Raw genomic sequence first — 21105 nt, 5'->3', positions numbered from 1 at the left:
TCCCAAGGATCTCATTGCCATAAGCTAAGAAGGAGATCAGGGCCTAATTGAGGCTGAATAATAATAATAATAATAATAAAAGATATTCATAAGAAGAACAAGCATGACCAGATTCATAACAGGACAGATTTTAAGTAAGGAAGAGGATTTGGGCAAGCAAGTCTTTAAGGGTAAGAGCTAGCCTCAAAGTTTTGGGAGGAAACAAGGGGAGATGCTCCTCCTGGGACAGGTTGCCTCTGCAGCCAGCATTCCCCTTGGGGAGACACAGGAATTTTTATTTTGTTCCTGTCTTCCAAAGTTGGCAGAGCTGAAGATGCTTTCTCATGTGGCTCCTGAACTGGGCAGGAATTTCTCAGCCCAGATGAATTTTCAGGTGGCCCCATGGTTTTCTCATCCAGTGGGTGGAGCAGTATCCAGATCTCATGGACTTACAAAATGCCTGAGCCACATGACGCTCTAGGGAGCAAACATGCCGTGTCGCAGCAACAGTGCAGGAGATGCCAGACCAGGTGCCCCAGATGCTTCTCAGGTCGAGGTTGATGGGCACCAGCAAAGTGGTGAAGAACCTTGCTCTCTCTTGGCATTCCTGCCAAAGGAAGCCCTTTGGGTGAGCTGCAGAGCCTTGATGCTCCAAAGATAGTCTCCCTCCTCTTTCCTGCCTCTGCCCTGTGATGCTGTCAGTGCAGGAGAGGACTGAGGTCTGACTGGTGACCTGCTGTTAATGACATGTCCAAATGGTGTTTTCTCAAAGCATGAAAGATGCAGAGAGTGGGCAGTTAAAGGCTGGTGTGGAAACTCCATTTCCTGGGACGAATTAAGCATTTTCCCAAATGCGTGTGATTAATGGAACGCCTGAGCAGCCTGCACACCACTGCTAGCCAGAGCCACCCCTGGCCCCAGGACGTCCTTCTTTGTCCCCTTTCCCACCACAGTCCCATGCTGTGATTTTCTTGAGGTATATTATGCAGAAGGGTATCTGGGAAGGGCACAAGTGTGTTTGCTATAAATGATAGTAAGGCAGGCTCCCACCGGAGGGACGTGCACAGTTTGGGGTGAGAAGAGCATGGAAAGAAGCCATGTGAGGCTCATTTGGGTCGTCTGCGAGCTCTCTGCAGCTGACTCCAGCATCTCTCAGGGGATCTCTGGCTCCAGCCCAGCCATTTTCATGAGGCGTCTGGAGTTAGTTTCCAAGCTGGCATGACAGGGACGCGTGTGCACCATGGGAAGTCGCTGACGACACGAAGTTGGGCAAAGCCACCAGGGCTGTGGGGACCAGGGCTCTCGCACGCGATGGGTCGCATGGTCCCCAGGGCTGAGTAACAGGGACAGGCTATGGCTTGATCGTGCATGGAGGGAGATGTAGCAGGACTCTCCATCATGATTCAGGAGAGCTGTGCTTGGCAACGGCAGAGGAAAAGTCCCCAGGACGCGAGCCGGCGGCCTGGGGACACTGAGCTGAAGCAGCCAAACCTGGACACCATCCAGACGGCCAAATGTGGGGTGTGCTCTAGGATGAGCAAACAGCGCTCCAGCCTCCGTTGCCTGCTCAAACAGCCGGTGCGTGGGTAGATAGGTGTGCGAGGATGCACACATTCAGGTCCCGTGTCCCCACTGGATTTGAGGTGGAGCAAACAGCACGGGTTGGCCAAGGGGCTGTGGGGATGGCAGCACAGCCTGGAGTGTTTCTTCTAGAAAAACACGAGAGCTGAAAGAGGGGAGGATGGTTTTCCATAAGTACATGGGAGAGAAAAATACCAGGGAAGGAAAAGAGGTATTCCAGTGAAGGGCAGTGCTGGTGCAAGGAAAAAGTGGATGGGATTATGTATGGTTGCTAACTGCTCTTGTCAGCTCCTCCTCCTCCTGCCCGGGGAAGAGAGCAGAAGCACAAAGATAGTCCTTTCTCTCCTCTGCAGAGCCCCAAACCTCTTACTTCTTCCTCTCCGTTCCCTGCGAGGTAAGAGACCTCTCTCCCTGCAGGTCCCCCCTGCCCCTGCCTAGCGCAGAGAGCAGCCTGGAAATGAGCCGTGCAGAAGAGTGGATATATCCAGGTAGCAGCTTGGGAGGGATGAGGAGAGAAGAGGCATCTTTGGAGAGCAGCTGCTTATTACAGGCAGTCCATGCTCCCTCCACTGGGAGAGATAGCTGGTAATATTCGTGGCTAGCTTCTTGCTTGGTACATGACAAAGTGCTTGTAGCTTCCCTCCAGAGGGTCCTCCTGGATAAATATACAATTTCCAGGAGTCCTGGTGGGACAGCTTTGCTGAGGATACATGACTGCTGATGGCCTCAGTTGTGTCTGATTACACCCAGTGTTTCCCCGTCTTGTCTGTCTGCAGAGGCAGGGAGGATGGATTGCTTTTTTGCAGCCTTTAAACAAGGTGATGGAGGGGCCAGGGGCATTGCAGGGTGCAGATCATACAGCGGTTTTGTGCCTTGAGCTGGAGAGGGAAAAGAGGGCGAAGGGGATGTGTGCTCGGTGCTATACGGAGCCAGCGGCTCCTAAAAGGCTGCGAGATGCCTGGCAGGTGTCCCAACGCTTCAGAACCAGGGAAGCAGATACCTGCCCGAGCAGATAGACGGAGGAGTCCTCAGAAATCCCATCTCAAATGATAATGCCTCTGTTAAAACCCCACTGCCCCCTGCTCGGTACACCGAGCCCCAAGGAGAGCGGGCAGAGCTGGTGCGCTTTCGCAGCCCCCGGGCAAACTCTCCTTGCTCGGGGCATGCGGTCAGGCCAGCCTAGCATGGCTGGGAAGTCGTGCCTTGTTATCACCCCCTTAGCAAGAGGCCGGTGTGGACTCTGGCCAGATCAGGGTGCAATGCAAGGAACCGTGTTCGTATGCTGTGGCCAGCATCGTGCCCTGGGATACAGACTGTTGCAAAAGATACAGTGAAGGGGTGAATCCGTACCCCTGCTGAAAGCGGAGGAGTTGCTTCTCGCGGCCCAGCCAGGCTGGGGTAGGCACTGCCTGTGTGCATGGCGGCTGGGCTGCTCCCAGTTCGGACATCGCTCTCTCCTGATAGAGAAGCTCTTCCAGCTCTTTCAGCTGCCCTGCTGGTGGGAATTTTCAGGGCTCTGGACAGATTCACTGTTTCCAGGGCTGCCTGTTGCTCAGAGCTGGTGCTGGAGACCAGGCATGGCAGAAACCAAATGCTTTGGAGCAGTTTTGGGCTGCTGATCCTCCAAACCTTTTATGAAGGGGTACCAAGAGAGACAACTCTTCTTGCGAGGAGCTCAGGGCTGCAGGGACATGCTGTCCATCCCCAAGCAGCCCTTGGACGCACCGGGCAGGGACACAGTCTCCATCCCCGAGCAGCCCTTGGCCCCGTTCGCCGGCACCTCCCTCTGGGTGCTAAACAGCCCCTCTCCCAGTGTTGCTCCTCAGGTCTCAAGGAACTGGACGGAGGCCCAGCACGCTCATTCCCACAGGCTACCGAGCAGCTGGTAACGAGGTTTGGTCATTACTGCCCCGGGCTATGTGCGAACCAGTGACCTGGCTCTGAAATGCTTTGTGTTACATGCAAATATCATCACAGAGGTGTTAGGGGAGGAAAACTGGCCTGCACGTGAACTCCCCGGGCTGGAGAGCAAATCCCAGCGCTGTGAAGAGCTTTTTGTGCCCCGCGCGCTTTCCTCGCTCCTGTGCCCGGCCATTTTGGCCCGCCCAGGTCTGTCCCTCGCGAGTGTGCAGCACCGTGCACCAAGGGCTGTGTCCGTGTCCGAGGTCTCGCAGCGCTACTGTTATACATGAAACTATGATCAGCTGCTGTAACAGGGACACAGAGTAGCTGAGCTGGCTTCCCTGCTGTTGTGCCGGCTCCAAGTCGAAACAGCTGCATTTGGTTTGGTTAAATGTTTTATTTACTCCCAATTATCCCAGATAACAGATTTGCTTTCCTTTGTTCAATATTTAATACTGTTTCGAAGCAAAGCTGCTCTTCAGTTTCCGATGGAGGAAGGGCCTGTTCAGAGTGGCCATCTGCCTTCGCAGAGTCAGGGACGTTCCCTGTGCCAGGTAGCTCCTGCCGTAGACACTCGCCTCCAACATGTTGTCCTTCAGGATCCCTCCTTCCACCACCGGCATCCTCTGGCGGTGCTCTCCAGGATCCCGCTCTTCTGCAACGGGGCAAACAGCAGCCCCTGCTGCCCTGTGCCTGGCTCTGCGGCAAGGAACCTGGTCTCCAAGACCACTGAGCAGCACACAAGGGTGGTCTGCCGTGGGCATAGGATGGCTTCGGCTAGCCCTGCCTAAATCGCCTTCCCCCAGCATCCCGCACCTCAGAGAGCACCTCCGAAGGGGGCTGCTGTGTTAGCCGGCCATGCGGCATCCCTTGCCCCTGGTAGCCCGAGCCCCTCTCACTGCCTTGCTCTTCCCTCGCGGCTTCGCCCGACTCTTCTGCTAGTTCCTCGGAGGCTCAAGAGCCGCTGGATTTGAAGAGCTCCTCCGTTGCGCGGTGAATAGCACGGCCTCGGTCAGCACAGGGAGAAGCAAACTCCAGCAGACCTATTATCGCGCAGACCTGCTGAGAGGTGGCATTTAGGGCTAGGAGTTTGCACTGAGATTTGTGCTTAAAGCAGGGCTCTAAACTCTGTGCTGTGCGTGAGTAATGCTGCGCGTCTGTCCCCCAAATTTACAGCGCTGCCTCTCAACGCGTGTGCTGGATTTTCTGCAAGGGAAATGAGAAAATCCATAGCTTGGTTTACGAGCCCTAATCAGTTTAAAACAGGGCCTTTAAGAAATTTATCTTTTGCTGAGTCCACCCTTTTATTCGGCTCCTTCTGGGGAATAAATTCTTGCTTGTTGAGGCTGGGGAACTGACTCCTGCCTCGCGGGGGGGACGTCGCTTACAGCTGCTGTGGCCCCCCCCAGGCTGGCTGCCCCACTAAGGGGCTTCGTGGTCTTCCAGACTCCGTCACCGTTGTGTTCCCAGCTCCAGCTTCAGCAGGAAAGTGATGTCTCACTCAAACCTGAGCAGAGGGTCCCCACATGGAGCACGGGCACGGTGTCCCTGGCCTGACCCGGGAGATCCCAGGGGAGAGCAGCTGGGAGCTTTTGTGCACACACCAATGCTGCTGCACGAGGGCTGCAGGGCTGGGCTGGGACCTGGGCTCACCCAGAAGGTCCATTGGGGATGAGCCCGTCACTTCCAGAGTTCGTATCCTCCTGTGTTCTTGGGCTCTCAAATTCTCTCTCGGGTGACATTTGCCACATTCATTTATATATATTAAAAAAAAAAAAAAAAAGCTTGCAAAATCCCTCTTGAAAAAGCAGCAGTTATAAACACAAGTTTCTGGAGTGCAGCCCAAGCCCTTGCAGAAACGCTGACCGACATCGCCTGCCCTCCCGTACTGCTGCAGCCTTGTCCGTTGCCTGCTGGGGCTCTGCACCCTCACCGAGCCCTCGCCCTCCTGGCCGGACCCCTGTCCCGAGAACAGCCTGGATGAGGAGTAGCAGAGCAGAGACAAGAAAAATTGGAGTTTCACTTTCTTCCGTGTCTCCAGTTCTGCACGGCTACATCCCAATGTTTGGGGCCACGCAAGGGACCGTCCCTGACCACAGTCTTCCTGCCACCAGCACGGGAGCTTCCAAGCAGAAGGTGCTGTCAGGTGGACAGATGCTCCCCTTATCTGCCAGGCAATGGAAATATGATTTATTCATAGGGTTTTTTTGTTGTTGTTTCCTACCAGCCTGTTGTACACAGGCAATTTTAGAAAAGCTGCATTAGATAAATAAAAGATTGTGTTTGCAGCCGGTGTTACAGTGGAGGACAGGGACAGCAGTGGGGTGTGTGCGTAACAAAAGGATCTGTGTAGATGTGTGCGCAGATGTGCTCGACGTGCTGCTTTTGCACAGAGCAGTGACACCTCCGTGCAGATGTGTTACGCGCCCCAGCGTTCAGGGCTGGCCTCCAGCCCGAGGTCGATCCTGGTTATGCCCTCCAGCATCTGCAACTTCTTTCAGCTGCTTGGATGCATTTCCACCCAATGGCACGTGCTCGCGGCCTTCAAACGTGCAAGGGAGCCCTGCAAAGAAGGGGATGCCTGGTCGCTGTGGCTGTGGAGGAGAGCGAGTTGTCCGGGGCTACAACCAAGAACGTCCCTGTGGCGATGCTCTGAAATCAGTCACGGGGTGAGAACATGGGAAGCTTTACCAGCACGTTAGGTCCAGGCGGGACACGGGGCACTGATTCTGCCCTGCAAGAGGATGGTAGCAACGTCACCGAAGCGGACATCTGGCAGGAGAGCAGCCTCGGCCAGCTTCAGGGTCGTCCCCCGCATGGGAGGAGCCTGCGCGCGTGCGCACACGCATGCAGGGTAGCAAGCGTCTGTAGCTCTGGAGCGAGTACTCGATGCTGTCATGGGCTCTGGAGGTTTTATTGGCACGTGTTTGGGATGATGAGTTATGCAGGTCATCCCGTGAGCGCACTCTAAAATCGGTATCCCTCATCAGCCTAGGGCCTGAATGTGCCCCAAGTGAAACAGAAGAAATACCTCCTACAGAAGTGTTTTAGAGGCCTCTTAAAACTTTTATTGGTACTATTTTTTTGTATCCCTCCACCTGTGGAGCAAGGCATCTTTAGTACACTCAGCCCTCAGCAGGAGAAGAAAATTATAACTGATCCATTTCAGAAACCTCTAAAAATGACCTAAAATAACTTTTCTATATATAAAAATGCCACAATTTTAATGTCCATTATCTCATGACCTAGCAGGGCTAGGAAAAGCTATTGTAGATCATTTTTAGTGGTTTCTAAAATGGATTGGTTACACTTTTTCCCTGCACAGTGGGACTCAGGGTACAAAGACAATTGGGCTTTAGAGAAGGGGAGGGAGAGAGACAAAAATCTGTCTTTGTGCCAGTGCGTCCAGGGCCGGTCTCTTCCTCGCGGACGGTTAGTTGTGCTCCCCTCAGCCGAGCGGAGAGTGCCGGCGCTGGTTAAGCAACAGCCAGTTCCGGCAAGCCAGAGACGGCGAGCAAATGGATGTAAAGCGCAGGGCACAGGGTGGTGGAAAGCCAACCCTGTTCGTGCCAGAGGTCTTCAGCAGGGCGTATAGAGATGATGACCCTGGGACCAGATTTTGGTGCCTGCCTACGCTCAGCAAGTGTTGCACAGCTTGTGAGTGGCCCGGCTGCTGCGGGACGGCTCCAGTTCTGGCTTTTCTTCCCTTTGCGCTTTTGCAAGGCTTTTGCAGCAGGGCTGGTTGGAGCGCAAGCAGAGGGGGGAAGGAAGCTCAGCGGCAGCCGTGGCTTGGGCACGAAACACCCTGGGTTTGCAGCGAGGACGTCAGCAGAACACGTGGAAGAAGTGGCTTCCTGCCATGCGGGAGGTTAATAGACAGATTAGAGAGGGCAGGCGCTGTTTGCAGCCGAAGAAGAGGCGCTATGCCTAGATGGAGTTCAGCAGCTCCATGAGGTGACAGGGAAGAAAATATTTGCCAGGATTAGGGAGGCCATGTGCAGTCGGCATCCCCAGGAGAAGTGCCCCGTGCGTGCTGGGCGGCTGCAGGACAGCGGATGGCGGTGGGCGTGCTGGCTCTCATGGCCAGGCTGTCCCCAGCCTGTGGAGCTACATGTTTCTTGGGCTGTCCCCGGGGTCCGAGGGGGCTGAGAGCCAGCTGTCATCCCGGTGGCATGAAGACAGTTGGAGCTGGAGAGCAGCCAGGGTGGATTTAGTAGTCACGGTGCTTCCCGGTATGGGAAACAGGGTGCAGGCTGCCGGGGGTCTCCAGCCCCATCATCCCTCCTTCCCAGCTGTGCCAGGGATGCGCTGGCTCAGCCCACATTCCTCAGCTTGCCTTGTCCCCTCTCGGCAGCTCCCAAGCCCACCCAAGGGAGACTGCACACTCGGGGCCACTGCCCCAGGCCCTCCGCGGACCTCAGGGCAGAAAAAGCCTTTAATGCTCCCTTGATGGCTTTGTTTTCCTTAGCTGCCTTCCTTGCTCTCTCAAATGGCCTGGCAGCCTGGCCCACCTCCAAAGACAGCATTACGGCACGCAGGATCGATCGGAGCCTGCTATTTTATTTTCTCTTTAAGAACCTTTGACGGGCAGGATGAGCCGTGCTGGCGAGCTGCCGAGGGCCTTCTCCCTCGCTAACAGCATCGCCCTGGGGAGACGGGGACCCTGCTGCCAGCTCGGAGAAGGTGTGCCTCCTGGCACCACGGTGGGGACGGCTGGGCCTGCCTCTCTCCCGATGCTCCTGCACATCTGAGAAGGGCCAAGCCCCAAAAGAGGCCAAACATCTCATGAGGAACATCCAGCAAGTCCTTAGCAAAGGAGACATCACCCAGTGCCGCTGCTCTGTTTGCACACACAGACACATTCAGGGCCTGTTTCCCCGGTGCCATCGCCTGCCCGGCCGGGACACCACTGCACAGGGTCTGCCTGCTGCAGAGCACTGGGTGCTGGCCCAGACCAAAGCAGCATGATGAGGAGAGGACGTAGCCTCCCGTTTCTGCAGCCTGAAGCCCCTCCTTAGGGCTTAGGAGAGGATTTTTCCCTGGGCAGCTCCACTGGATGTGCCTGCTGTTTTCAGCACATGGGGACAGGCTAAATTGGCTGCAGCCCGCGTCCCACCATCTCTTGAGGGTTTCCTGCTGCTTATGTCCTCAGGTACCTTCTCCGCCAAGGGCGGAGGCACGGCATGGTGGCACAGGGGCAGGACAGCCACAGCGGGAGGGTGCTGCGAACACGGAGGTTAGGGGCTGCATTTGGGGCCCCCATGTCAGCTTGGTGGACCAGACCTTCAAGGCATTTGATGTGAAACTGAGGGCACTTTTGAAGGCTCCTGCTGAGTGGGAATTGGGAGGTTCCCCCTTTTCCCTGGGAAGCAAACGGGAGGCGCAAGCCTGACGCCCAGCCTCCTTGGGCAGAGGACTTCACTCGGATTGCCAAGAGCTGGATCCGGCGTCATAGCGGAGACGATGGAGATAAATTATCCTTCGATGGGCTAATTGCAGCTCAGGGGCAGGGCAGGCACTGACGAGGCAGCTTCCCAGGATGGCGCGGGTAGGGCCAGAGCCTCCCCCTTGCGGGGGGCCGTGCAAGGCTCGGGGGCTACCCCAGGGTCTCTGAAGCCTTAGCCATCCCTAGCCAGGTCCCCAGCTCCTTCCTGGTGGCCTGCAGGACGACCGAGCGCAAACGGCGGTGTCCTCTGCTGTGCGATGGGAGAGGAGGGATGGCGGCGGGGCAGAGGCCAGTCGCAGCATCCGCAGCAGCATCGTCCCCCCGCCTGATTTGCAGCCCCCATCCCATTTCCTTGGTGCCAGGCGAGCGAGCAGTGCTGTTAGGCCACACTGCCACCACGCGGCCGCTCGCACGTTTAAGGCTGGCCCTAAATCCCCCGCACCCCTTCGCCCCTCCGAAACACCTCCCTGGGGCACCGTGACCCCCTCGTGTGCACCCCGGGAAGGGCGACGCTGCCCCGCTGCCCTGGCTCAGTCCATTGGGCAGCTCCTGGGGCAGGGCGGGTGTTAGGGGGCCGACGGCGAGGAGGAGGAGGATGGAGCTGTACCGGGGAGCAAGCCGCTGTCTCTGGCCCTGTGATTAGCTGCCCAGTTCTGCTGCGAAGAGTCTGCTTGGATAATTTAGCTGGGAGGCTCATTACCCAGGCTCTGGCCTTCGTCTGCCGTCTGAAGGCTGAAATAACCATTAGGAGGAACACACATCTCATATCAGAGCAGGCACATCTCCCTCCCTGGCCCCCCTTCCTCTCCCTGCTCAGCACCTCTGCCGTGTTTTTGTCTCCTGTTGCACGGTGTTCAGCCTGGCTCCCTCCATGAGCCATGCCGACAGCATGCTGGCAAGCCCCTGCCCGTGCCTCGGTTTCCCTACGTGGATTGCAGCAGGGTGCCGTAGCTGTAGTGATCGGGGTTTGATTTGCCATCAGGGCTCTGCTCTGCCACAGCTGAGCAAAGAAAAGCAGTCTCTGAGCGTGTTACACTGGCGAGGACTGGGCTGCATGCAAGCAAGCCGGCGAGAGAGCCGTCAGGAGACAGGCAGCTCCGCAGGCTTGGGCTCTGCACTGATGATTTGCACAGATGTGGCTGCAGAGCCCTAGAGATGTCGTGTTTTACGCTGATGTCTTGGGGCTTTGGCATACTCCCAGTGCTGCTGGCTCACCAGGGTGGCTGCCGGGGAAGGGGGAGCGAGCCCTTAGCCGACTTGCTGCACTCTTTGCTTTCTCTGACACGCATGCAGAAGAGGCGTTAGGTGTTAGGTAGGTGCGCAGGACTTGGTGTTGTGCACGGCCACCACTTGCACATGGCAGCCCCAAGGGGAAATAGTTCTGGCAGGATTTCCCCACACCAAAATCCCCACAGACTGCCCCAATAGCAGCACGGTGATCTGTGAGCGCACATGGCTCTGTGGGGGTCACGACTTGCCCTCACACCCTCTGCGGGAAGAAGCTTGGTAGTGGCTCCCCTGTGTTCCTGCTCCCTGCATCCTGTGTCCAGGTACTAGGAAGAGCTGGCTTCAGCTGCAGTCCAGATATTGTTTTACCAACCTACGTGGGCAAAAGTTTATCAGCTAAAGGTATCAAGTTTCATCCTCCTGCATGCACCAGCCCTCAGCATCTCACAGACATATCCTGCAGCTCTGGCTGTGTTCCTGCAAGGATCATAGGGTGTGTTTATGTCCAGGAATGCTAAGAAGTGCAGCATGGACATTTGGTTGGGTTAAAAGCCTCTCTTCCTCTGATCTCTAGGACTTGCTGACAAGGCCAGGGACAAGCTGCTCCCTGTTGTGTGCACTTGCCCCATCTCTGGTAGCTTCTATGTCTCCTGGGTGGCAGGGTGCTGTCTCCATCCCCAGGATGGGGATGTGATGCTCTGCCTTGCTGCTGAAAGTGTGATCACCAGCAAGTCCTCCTGCAGAGCTGAATTTCCTCTGATGGTTTCAGGCTTTTCCTCCCAGTCTTGCTCTAAGTGATCCTCCTCCATCCTTTTAAGGACCTGTGGTCCTTCTGAGGTTTGTCTCACAATAAGTTTTTCACTCCCCAGAAACATGGCTGAGAAACCCATGAGCACTTTAGCTTAGCAGGGTAAAGGGAATAGGTCATGCTTGCAGTTTGAGCTGGATCTGATGGCATGTGGCAATGCCTGCTTCACTGGGAATATGCCTTCTCTTGGGTTCTGCTGGTAGATATGGGGCACGGTATCTGGACTGTGGCATCTCTCTGCTTACATTCCCATACCAGGATGCCAGCAGTGGAGGCGCAAGAGCAGCCAGCCCCAAGAACCCCTCTCACCCCGTTGCCCATCTCTGCAGCTGGATGCTTCCATCAGTTGATCAAACACAGCGTGAGCTCCGCTTGCAAGCCTCATCGCCCCAGCTTCCAGCAGTTGGGGGTGGAGGGGCATGCCGTTGTTTAGGAGCTGGTGATCAACCCAAGCTCAACGAGGTCAGTAATTCTTCTTTCTCTGTTTCCTGGCAGCCCCCCCGAAGGAGCCAGTGCTGATGTGCCGGTCCAACAACTACCCAAAGGGTTTCTACTGCAGCTGGCACTTGCCCAGTCCCACCTACATCCCCAACTCCTTCAACATCTCCGTCATGTAAGTGCCTCGGTAGGGAAGGGCCAGGCTACATGCAGGGAGAGCGTTTGCCCTCCATAGGCTGGAGAAGGTCCCAAGCGGTGCTGTGAAGTCTTGGGGCACTGAGTCTGATCCAGATTCAATGTATGGGGCCGCTGTCCCCAAAGGGGCCTGGGGAAGGATGTTTCAGGGACATCCAAACTGGATGCTTGGCACTGGGGCTTTCTCCCAAGAAGGTTCCCATTCCCAGAGGGAACTGCCAAAGTCTCAGACTCCCAGGTCCACTTTCCATGCCCACGAGGTCTATCATTGCTGCACTGCCTGACTGTGGTGGAGATCACACCTGCTCTTCACTGCTCTTCAGCACATTTGGCACAGCCATGCTCCTTTCTGCTGTGTGCTGGCTGCAGGCATGCAGCAGCAATGTCCCTTCTCCAATATTGGCTGTATTATGGTGTTGCCTCTTTGCCATAGCTCATGTGGAAGGAGCCAGGTCTCTCCTTCTCAGAGGACTGGCCTCACCATCACAGCACTGCTCATGGGGAGAAAGGAGGTGGGAAGGGGGTGCAGAGTCCTCAGCCCTAAAGGCCCTGGCCACTGTTCCTAGCACATCAAAGGCAGAGCCAACCCCTATCCCAGCATGGTTTTATGCTTGTGATGGGGTGGATGGAAGAGCAGCAGGAGACATTGCCCAGGGCCAGCAGGAAGATGTTCGCCCCAGTCTCTGTGTAGGCTTCTAGCTGGGAATAACATACCCTTGCGAGTGGCACGCACAAGCCTGAGAAATTCTTCTTCAGGAGGAAAGTACTCCTTTGGCTGCAGAGCTGATGTGGCACATGGTGACCTCAGGCAGAGGGAGACACAGTGCTGCTGATAGAGGCAGCAGGTGGAGAACAGAGCCCTGATAAAGTCGAGAGGAAGCCAGGTGGGGCTCGGGACTGTGAAGAGCTATGCTCAGCCAGTCCCAGGTTTCTGCTCAGCTGAAAGTGTGTGTCCAAGCCCTCGGAGCAGAAGTTTGCTCAGCAAGGCCAGTGTCCTGAGTTGCTCCCAGGGCCATTTCTTGTTCCTCCTCTCCCCATCTGTGTGGAGAGCTGCATCCCCATCCCTGAGCAGTAGTCAATAGGTAACAGCTCTTCTCATCCCTGCTTTCCAGACATGGCACGAGAGAGATGGTCTGCGAGAAGGACATCTTTCCCAAAAACAGGTGTCACATCAGATACCTCCAGCTCTTCTCAACGGTGAAGTACAAGGTGACTTTGACAGTCACGAATGCTCTGGGCAAAAACTCCACCACTCTCACCTTTGACGAGTTCACCATAGGTAACTTCCGCAGCAGGAACTGGCCTCTCTGAGCCAGTGTTGGGGTTGATTTGCTCTGCACATAGCATCACCCACCAGAGAAATGGACCAGGGAAAGGGGCAGGCTCTGCAGGTGGATCCTTTACCTCTCCATGCACGAGGTGGGGCCAGGGTTCAAGCCATGCTGGCTTTCCTTCTGATTCCCCATTGACTCTCCTGGTCCTGCTGTAACTTCCCAAGCGTAGAGAGGACAGTGGCATTTGGGCTTTGCTGCAAGAAGCGTGCACCTACCAAGTGGGTGCTTGGTTTAGGAGCCACAGGCTCTTTCCCACCTGGGGAGCAGATGACAGCACCTGAGTGCCCCAGGGGAGCAAGTCAGGATGCACGCGGGCAGCCCCATGCTGGTCCTGTGTGTGGCCTGGCACCCTGTTGGGTCCTGTCTCTGATGGTCCAGATCTTGTGTAACTGCTGAGCTCCTTCTTGCTTGGGGGTTGGGGATGTGGCTGCAAAGTATCAGGGGAGAGGGCTGTGAAATTGTAGTTCTCCATATGACATTTTCCTTTTTGCCTCTCTTAGTCTTCATAAAAAAGAGGTTTGGTGTTTGTGCTGGAAGCAAAATCATGGGAATTAGAAAAGAAATTAAAACATCCCATCCTATTCCTCCCATCCCTAGGCAGGATGAACCCTCCCAAAATCCTGCTCCAGCAGCACTTACCTAACCTGCTCCTAAAACCCCTCTTCACCCCTTTCACACCACCATGCTCTCTCAGTCAGGGAGCAGATGTCCTGGCATGTGCAATGTGGCTGGCTGCTCACACACCACGAGGAGCCCCCAGGCGAGCCAGCACCTCAAACCTCATCCCATGGGATTTTAGAGGATCCTGTCCCCTCCTCCGGGCAGGATCTTGCCATGTGGTTACAAACTTTCTGTCCCCATTGCTGTGGCTCACACAGACCTGTCTGACTTTGCATCTCAACACAGTAGCCCCAGGCATAAGTGCTCAGCAGAGCCGTTCAGGGCAGCACTAACAAACTCGGTGCAATAATAGATAACTCAGAAGATGCAGCCTCACTTTCCTGTCATGCCTTATCTCCGAGCCCTTCACAAGACCCCCAGGAAAGGCTGCAGCAGCGCTAGCTGAGGCTCTCTTTAGCTCAGTTTCAGGCTAGCAGAGCTCAGCTCTGTTGCTGATGCCTCTCTGCCTGTGACAGATAGTCATGGACCAAGCAATTCAAGGAAAAGCATGGCAAAGCAGGGAGCTGGGCACTGCACTGGCGAAAGCCAGATTAAAGCTGGTCAGAGGAGGGTGCTGCAGCAGGCTGCTTTACCAGGGCCGGACTGTGCATTCTCAAAAAGCAGGAGAATTTTCAGGAACAAGTGGAAAAACAGTTTGTTGGTTACACATAGCAATTACTGGACCACAAAAGCAAATAAATAAAGCCTAGAAATTCAGCCAGGGTTCAGTCAATGCCTTAGATGAGGTGCATGGGCTAGTCCTTAGCAGATGGAAATATCAGAGTGCAGGATGAGGAGCTCCACTGCGGTTTTATCTGGCACCAAAAGCAGATTTTCCCTTTCTACCCCAAATTCTGGAAAAAGTAACTGCTCTGAACAGTGCACGGGGGTTATTTTGGAGCAGGGACTGTCCTTTCATGTTCCCACAGTTGTGACCCATATTCGAAGCTTGTATTCTTCAGTGCGTTGTGAATGTTGATAGCAAGGGAAGGAGCTTACTAGGGAAGTGGTGGAGTCTCGACCACTTGGGTGTCTTTAAGTAGAAATTGCAGTCTTTGTGGTAGATACACTCCTTAAACGAAGGTAACCTCCAGCCTGCAGGGCCCAGGGCAGCAATTAAGCCCTGCATTTTCCAAGTTCCTCACATTCCCTCCTCCAGGAGTTCAGGGCATTGTCCTGCAACATCTGCATCCCACCCATGCCCTGCCTGACACACCTGGTGCCACTCCTGAGCAAAACAGCCGGCACCTCCTCAGGAGAAGGAATCTGCCCATCCTCCATCCAGCCCACAAGGGAAACCCACCCGGGAAGCACCGCCCAGCAACCCGCTACAAGCACGGTGTATCCTGGCGCCGGCACAAGCCGGGTCCAGCCCTGGAGGCTGAACTCAGCTCAGGTCAGAGGCACTGGTTAACAGAGGACAGCATTGTCCTGGGCCAGCTTGGGTGTGATAGCGCTGCCTCTTCCAAGGAACCAGGAGGGACGCAAGGTGCCCAGATGTGTCCTGGCAGTTGTGGTGGGAGATGACACCTCCCTCCCCAGACGCTCATCCCTTCAGCAGCACACAGGCCAGTGCTGGGCAAGCACAGCCATTGGCAGTGAGGAGCCAGCAAGGGAGGAGGGCAACCCAGGACATGGCTGCTCCTCAGCCCCGTTGGATGCTCCCCAGATAGATGCTGCTCCTTGGTGCAGGAGACAGAGCCTTCGCGGGGCAGGTGAGAGTTCATAAATTCTGCCAACCCCTGGAGGACCATCACCCAGCACTGCTGCTCTCTAAGTGTCTTCGGTCTACTTCATTGGGATAAATAGAGAGCAACATGTGTCTTCAAAACCCGAAAGGCTCTGCCCAAAAGAGGAGAGAACAGGCAACACTTGGCAGATGTTATCTGTGTTGCTCTAATGTGTCTGGAGACCGTGATGATGAGCTGGCACCAAGGTGGTAGGAGAAAGGCTGTGTCCTACACCGCGGAGCCAGTCTGCTTCAAAATACACTTCAATATCTTCCGGCCTTAACATCTCCAAAATCTACACAGCTATGAAATTCTCCCTTCCTCGGCATTTTTATGGCTGCCTGTGTAAGCAGCACAAATGCAGTCGTCATTAAGTGTTTAAGTAGGCAGTCGACAGGCTTAGCAGAGTCATTATGAGATGAACTCAGCTGCCTCAAATCACCAGCAATGTACCCTGAAAGCAACATACCTTTAACCATGCCTCTTGTGTCTTCCTGGGGCTGGTTTCAGTTAAAACAAATGTACTGTATTAGTATATTTTGACATGCAGTTTTGCCTTGGTTGCTTAGGGCAGAAAATAGCAGAGGCAACTAGCCCAAAGGTGCCTGTTCTTCTTGTGCAAAGCCTCCATGTTTCTGCTCCTCTTGTGGGGCTCCTCACTGTAGTTTTAACATTGGGCTGTTCAGAGTGTTAGCCTCAGGAAGGCCCTCCCATTGCTGCGGGCTCTAGCAGTGTGGATCCAACATCTAGGAGATGCTCTGGAGATCTCCACCTGGGCTGCAGCAGGAACGAGGTTCATCTTTGAAGTTGTGCTGAGTTTTGTTCGACTAGATGGAAGTGGGAAAAACCTCTGTCTTTTTAGACAAAGCCATTGCATCAATTTGTTGTAGGAAAAACTCACATGAGGGCAGTGCCCTGCTAAAAGGGAGCAAGTGTCAACCTGCAACTGCACAGGGCTTCTCCTAAAGCCCCAGTGCCTCCTTGCCCCATCGGGATGCCAGAGCCTGCTTTGTTTTTTTCCCTTAGTCTGGAGAAAATCATCTTCTCTTTCACATGGAGGTTAAACCCCAGGACCCTGCTGACGCTTACAGCTCTGATCTCCTGCCCAGTTGGGAATGGAGCAGCCGGCAGCAAATGCAAGAGCAGCGCAGTGTTGGCGTCTCTCCCTGCTGAACGTCCAGGTGGTGAGATAGCTGCCCCGGCTTCCCCAGTGTGGCTGAACCAAAGCTGGGAGCAGACCTGCTGCTCTTTTCCCCGGTAGACCACCCACCGGCACAGCCCAGGCTGACACAAAGAGACCCCTGGAAAGAAGTGACCTCCTTCAGTTTTGCTTCCTTCCTCGCACCCCCCCGGCCCTGGAGTCCCCAGCAGAAAATCCCTTTTCCAGCTGCTCAGAAGATGAACTCTAATTGAGTGGAAAATGACTGGTAGTTTCTTTTGATATCCTGAGCCGATGCCTTGCTGGCGGTCGCGCAGTGCCGGTTATTAGCAGCCAGCTGCGAGGGGTTGCTCTGCATTTCCATTTTCAGTGATGGCTGGAAGAGGCCTTGCACCGCTCTGGCCCCCGTCTTTCATCACGAGGAGATCTGGGCTGCCTGCCTCCCTGTTGCTTCCCTGGAAATTGTTTTCTTAATTATGCAAAGGTATCAATATTAAAAGAGGTGAGCATGGGGAGCTCAAAGCTGTGTTGGCATGCAAAGCCTTGCAGACGTTAGATGCTCCAGCTCTGGGACAGGAAGTGGGAGAGGGGCTGGAGAAGGTCAGAGAGGAGAGGACTTGGAGGCAGAGGAAGGTGGGGATATTTATGGCCCCCAGCCCTTCATTTGTGGGTGTGAGCAGGCAGAATTGTCCCTTTCCATGGATGCATCCTGCCTTAGGGTGATAGAGGTGGCCCTGTCCATGGCCCATGGCCCATCACCCCATGGCACCAGGAGCCTCGGTGCTGGGGCTCACCCAGCCCAGCCCGCGCCAGCACGGCGTCCAAGGAGGAAGCTGGCACCACCTTCCTCTCTCGCATTTCAGCCTGAGCGCCAGACAGATGGCATGTGCATCCCTCAGCAAAGCAGGAAAAACAACATCTCCACACAGCAAAGCTGAGCCCAGCATCCCACCTCGGCGACGCCTATGTCTCTTCCAACATGAGCCCAGGGCGAATTAGCAGAAGAAGATACATAGTATTAAAAATGTAACAGCCTGCTAGCACCAATTATTCTGCGCTGCTGGTACGGTGTGCCGTAGGCAGGGCTGCAGCCACGCTGGGCACGCAGGAGGGAGCTCAGCAAGGGACAGTACGGGGCTTCACCCCAAAGGAGCCAGGAGACTTTGCAGATGAGCTGGTGGGTTATTAATAGGGTTTCTCTTCCCACCTGGAGCTGCCCTGCCAGGACACGATGGAGCACAGCCATTTAGAAGAGGAGGATGGTGCTCCAGGAAGTAGGAAGGCAGCCTTGGATGGGGCCTTGTGGATATGGGTGCCGAATCTGCTGCTGATGCCTTGTGTGACCTTGGGAATATCACTCAATTTTGCTGTCTTTGGGGCGGTTAAAGACACAGACTATCTCGGAGGGGTTTGGGGAGGATGCACGTGCCCACTTCTATGAGGAAATCAGATTCTCTGAGCATGGGTATACAGTTGCCTAGTCAGAAGGTCAGTTCAATTCATACTACTTAGGGAGGCAGAATTAAATTACCTAGACTGACATTTGGCTAAGACATGGAGTTTAATATCCCTCTTCTCCTGGAAAATGCCAGGGGATATTTAACAGTCACAAGGGATCCATTTTCCGCTCATTTGAAAGATGGGTGCTCAAGACAGCGCAGCAAGCAAAGGGTGGACTCGGGGCAAGTCCTCCTTCACGCTCCCCTCCGCACTGTGGGTCTCCACTGCCCAACTGAACCAGAGGCTTGTATGCCTAAAAACAGCCTGGGGCAACAGATAAAAAGCTATGGTTAAGTACAAGCTCGCAGGGCCTTTAGGAAAAAGCTGGCACTCACCCACTGCAGCAGGCCCGATAAAGAAAAGCGCTGAGATTTGGAGATAATTGCACGATCCTTTCTGGCACCGCCGTTGGTGGGGACTGTTTGTGCGGGTCTGCTGCTTTCCATGGCTCTTCTCGCAAACTAAGCCCTCGCTTGGACGCTGCAGCTGAAAACAAATCGGGAAGAGCTGTGAACCATGTCCCCGGCCAAGTCCCAATTCTCCTTCCCAGGAATGTTTGGAGATGCTCCCTCAGCTCTGCAGAATAATATTACATCTGGTTTTGTAGCCGCTTAACCAATACTCAGCCTAATGCCCATCGTCCATTATTATTATTACTATTATTGTTTATATTACATTACCGCCTGCAGGCCCTTCCTAAGGACAGGGCTCTATTATCCTAGCTGATGTACAGCCAGACAGCCCCTGCCTCGCAATTTACTGTCTAAATGGACTAGTCAGAAAGGGACCGGGGAGAAGGAGGAGTGTTTATCCCTGTGTGAGGAGCAGAGACCTGGGAGGCCGACTAGAATAAATGACTCATTCAAGGTTGAACGGAAAGCGCGTGTCGGAGCGGGGAGCTCAACCTGTGCTTCCAGCAGTCTGGCCCCGCTCGCTTCGCTCCTCGGATGGCCCTTCCATGCCCGGCCCCGGCCCTCCGCCTGGAGCTTCGGAGCTGTTCAGTCAGGAGAAGATTTGGGAAGGGGTGAGCAATGGTTGGGGACTTTTCTGAGCCCCTGGTTGGCCCTGATGGAGCTGTGCCAACCTGCCCTGAGGTGGCCACGTGGAGCCTGGGTGTCGTAGCACCTACTGCTGCACCCGCGGGTGCCAGGTGGCCCGCCAGGGAAGCCCGTGCCGCTCTGTGCTTTCCATCCATCACAAGCCTGGGCCAGCGGTGTGTGCAAGGCCTGCAGAGGGGATAACTGAACGTCTAGCTCACCTGGATGGGGCCACGGCTGGAGGGCTGCCAGGGACACGCTCTCCGATGATGTGCACAACGTAATGAGGTCTGTCCTAAGAGAGGAGACCCTATGGCAGGAGACTGGTCACCGGGAGGCGTCCGAGAGCACACTATGAGACCGCCTTAGCTTGGGGCCACTGTCCAAGCCATGGTATCTCCACTAATCTCCACATCTTGCAGCTAAACCCTTGGGTGAGTGCACTCAGCTCCTTGGGCGAGTGCACACCATGGTCCTGCAGGGACCTGTGGCTTGCACAAAACCAGCGCTTGCGCAGTGTGCAGCAGCTGAGCGCTTGGGGAGCAGAGGTGGCTGTGAAGGAATGGAGAAGAGGACAACCTGGTTTGGCCACAGCCACTGTGCTCGGGGCAGGACCTGCTTGCCGGACCTGCGGGCTGCTGGCACAGCAGGCAAGGCCAAACCCTGGTGAGGTCCCAACTCCCGGCGTGTCTATCTCCACCGTTACGGAGGGGACATGGCAGGAGCGGCTCCAGTTGTGTGCTGTTCGAGGGGCTGGCACTGCTGCGCTTCACACAAGCCGCAGGGTTACAGCTCATTTTGAACCTGGGCAAAAGTCCCACAGCCTGGGGAGGGACACGTGGGGAAGCTGCCGCAGCCCTCATGAGCCCTGCTTTTCCCATTAACCTGTGGCGCCGATCAAAGGCTCTCCGCAGTGGGAAGGCACAGCACTGGTTGAAGGCTGGGCTCTGCCACGCTCGCTCACAGCCAGGCGTTTCCTCCCCCGGACGCCTGCCATCCCCCTCCGTTTTGCCAGAGGACTGTCTCCGATCCGCGTGAGCCGGGCTGCTCACCAACCCCCTGCAAAAGGGACAGATGACCTCCACCTCGGTGGCAGGGCACCTTCTTTCGCACTCCTTTATGTAGTTAAAACCAGCCCACCACAGCGGCGTCTCTCGCTGCCAAAAGCACACGCACCTGCTCAATGCGGCCACGCTGGAGCATCCCTCTGCCATCACAGAAACCACCCCGCATTGGCGCGCCAACAGGCTCCTCACGTTGCACCCGGCTCTGCTCAGCGTCACGTATGCCCCCAGCCCAGCGCTTTCATCCTCGCGGCCTCCATGTGGAGCTGCAGTTCGGAGGCATCTGCATTCGTTCAGCCGAACAGATTTTTGTTTTGCAAAGCGAGTGCACGGAGTGTGCAGAGCCAGCACTGGATTTATACTTTTCCGTATGTGTGTGGACTCCAAGGTCCTGTCAATGGGAGCTGATGTCCAGCCCGAGCCGAGGACTCAAAGCGAGCAGAGGAATTACACAGCCATCTGGAGTAGCTCAGCACTGCACAGACCCAACAAATCCTCCCTCCCTGCTGCTCACTGAGTGAAGGCAAGGCCACCAGAGGCAGCTCAGTCCTGGCCAGCACCGGCCCCCCCTTGCTGGCTGGCTCTCAAACGGGGTGACTGGGCTTTGCAAGTGTACCCAGAAAGCTCATGCTTTTGCACATGTTGCCCAGACGCAAGCCTCACCGAGGATAAAGCTGTAGATGGAAGACCATGCACGGTGACGCTGCAGAGCCTGTCGATGGGAGCAGGGAGGCAGTGCTGGGCACCCACACTGAGACCCTTCAGTGCTCCTCTCCTTCAGCTGCCCAGAGCCCTCCAAGAGCATCCTCTCAAGCAGCCAGGATGGAGGAGGTGCTGTCAACCCTGTTGCATTGGTACAGCCCTCTCTGCACCCGTGGCAGGCCGGGAAGGAGCTGGGAGGCAGGGACAGTGCAGGCTTGCAGAGGTGCCCCAGGGATGCATGAAGTCAGGGAAGATGAGGTCTAGGGAGGCTGGACCATGTGGGGCAGGAGGGCTGGAGACTGGGGAGCAAACAAAGTGATCCAGAGGGAGGCGAAAGGATGGA

General features: G+C 55.5%; 1 protein-coding gene across 4 annotated transcripts in view; it reads left to right on the top strand.

Moving 5' to 3' along the window:
- Positions 1 to 21105, top strand: part of LOC112988015 (ciliary neurotrophic factor receptor subunit alpha) — a 333191-nt gene that overhangs the window by 292910 nt on the left and 19176 nt on the right. For all 4 annotated transcript variants that reach the window (XM_064500205.1, XM_064500202.1, XM_064500204.1 and 1 more), the window contains 2 exons: positions 11439 to 11556; positions 12689 to 12855. In XM_064500205.1, coding sequence (XP_064356275.1) covers positions 11439 to 11556; positions 12689 to 12855 — 285 coding nt within the window. The remainder of the gene's footprint in view (positions 1 to 11438; positions 11557 to 12688; positions 12856 to 21105) is intronic.

This window comes from Dromaius novaehollandiae, chromosome W, assembly GCF_036370855.1.
Source record: "Dromaius novaehollandiae isolate bDroNov1 chromosome W, bDroNov1.hap1, whole genome shotgun sequence".
NCBI lineage: Eukaryota > Metazoa > Chordata > Aves > Casuariiformes > Dromaiidae > Dromaius > Dromaius novaehollandiae.
This window is presented reverse-complemented; position numbering and strand designations above follow the sequence as displayed.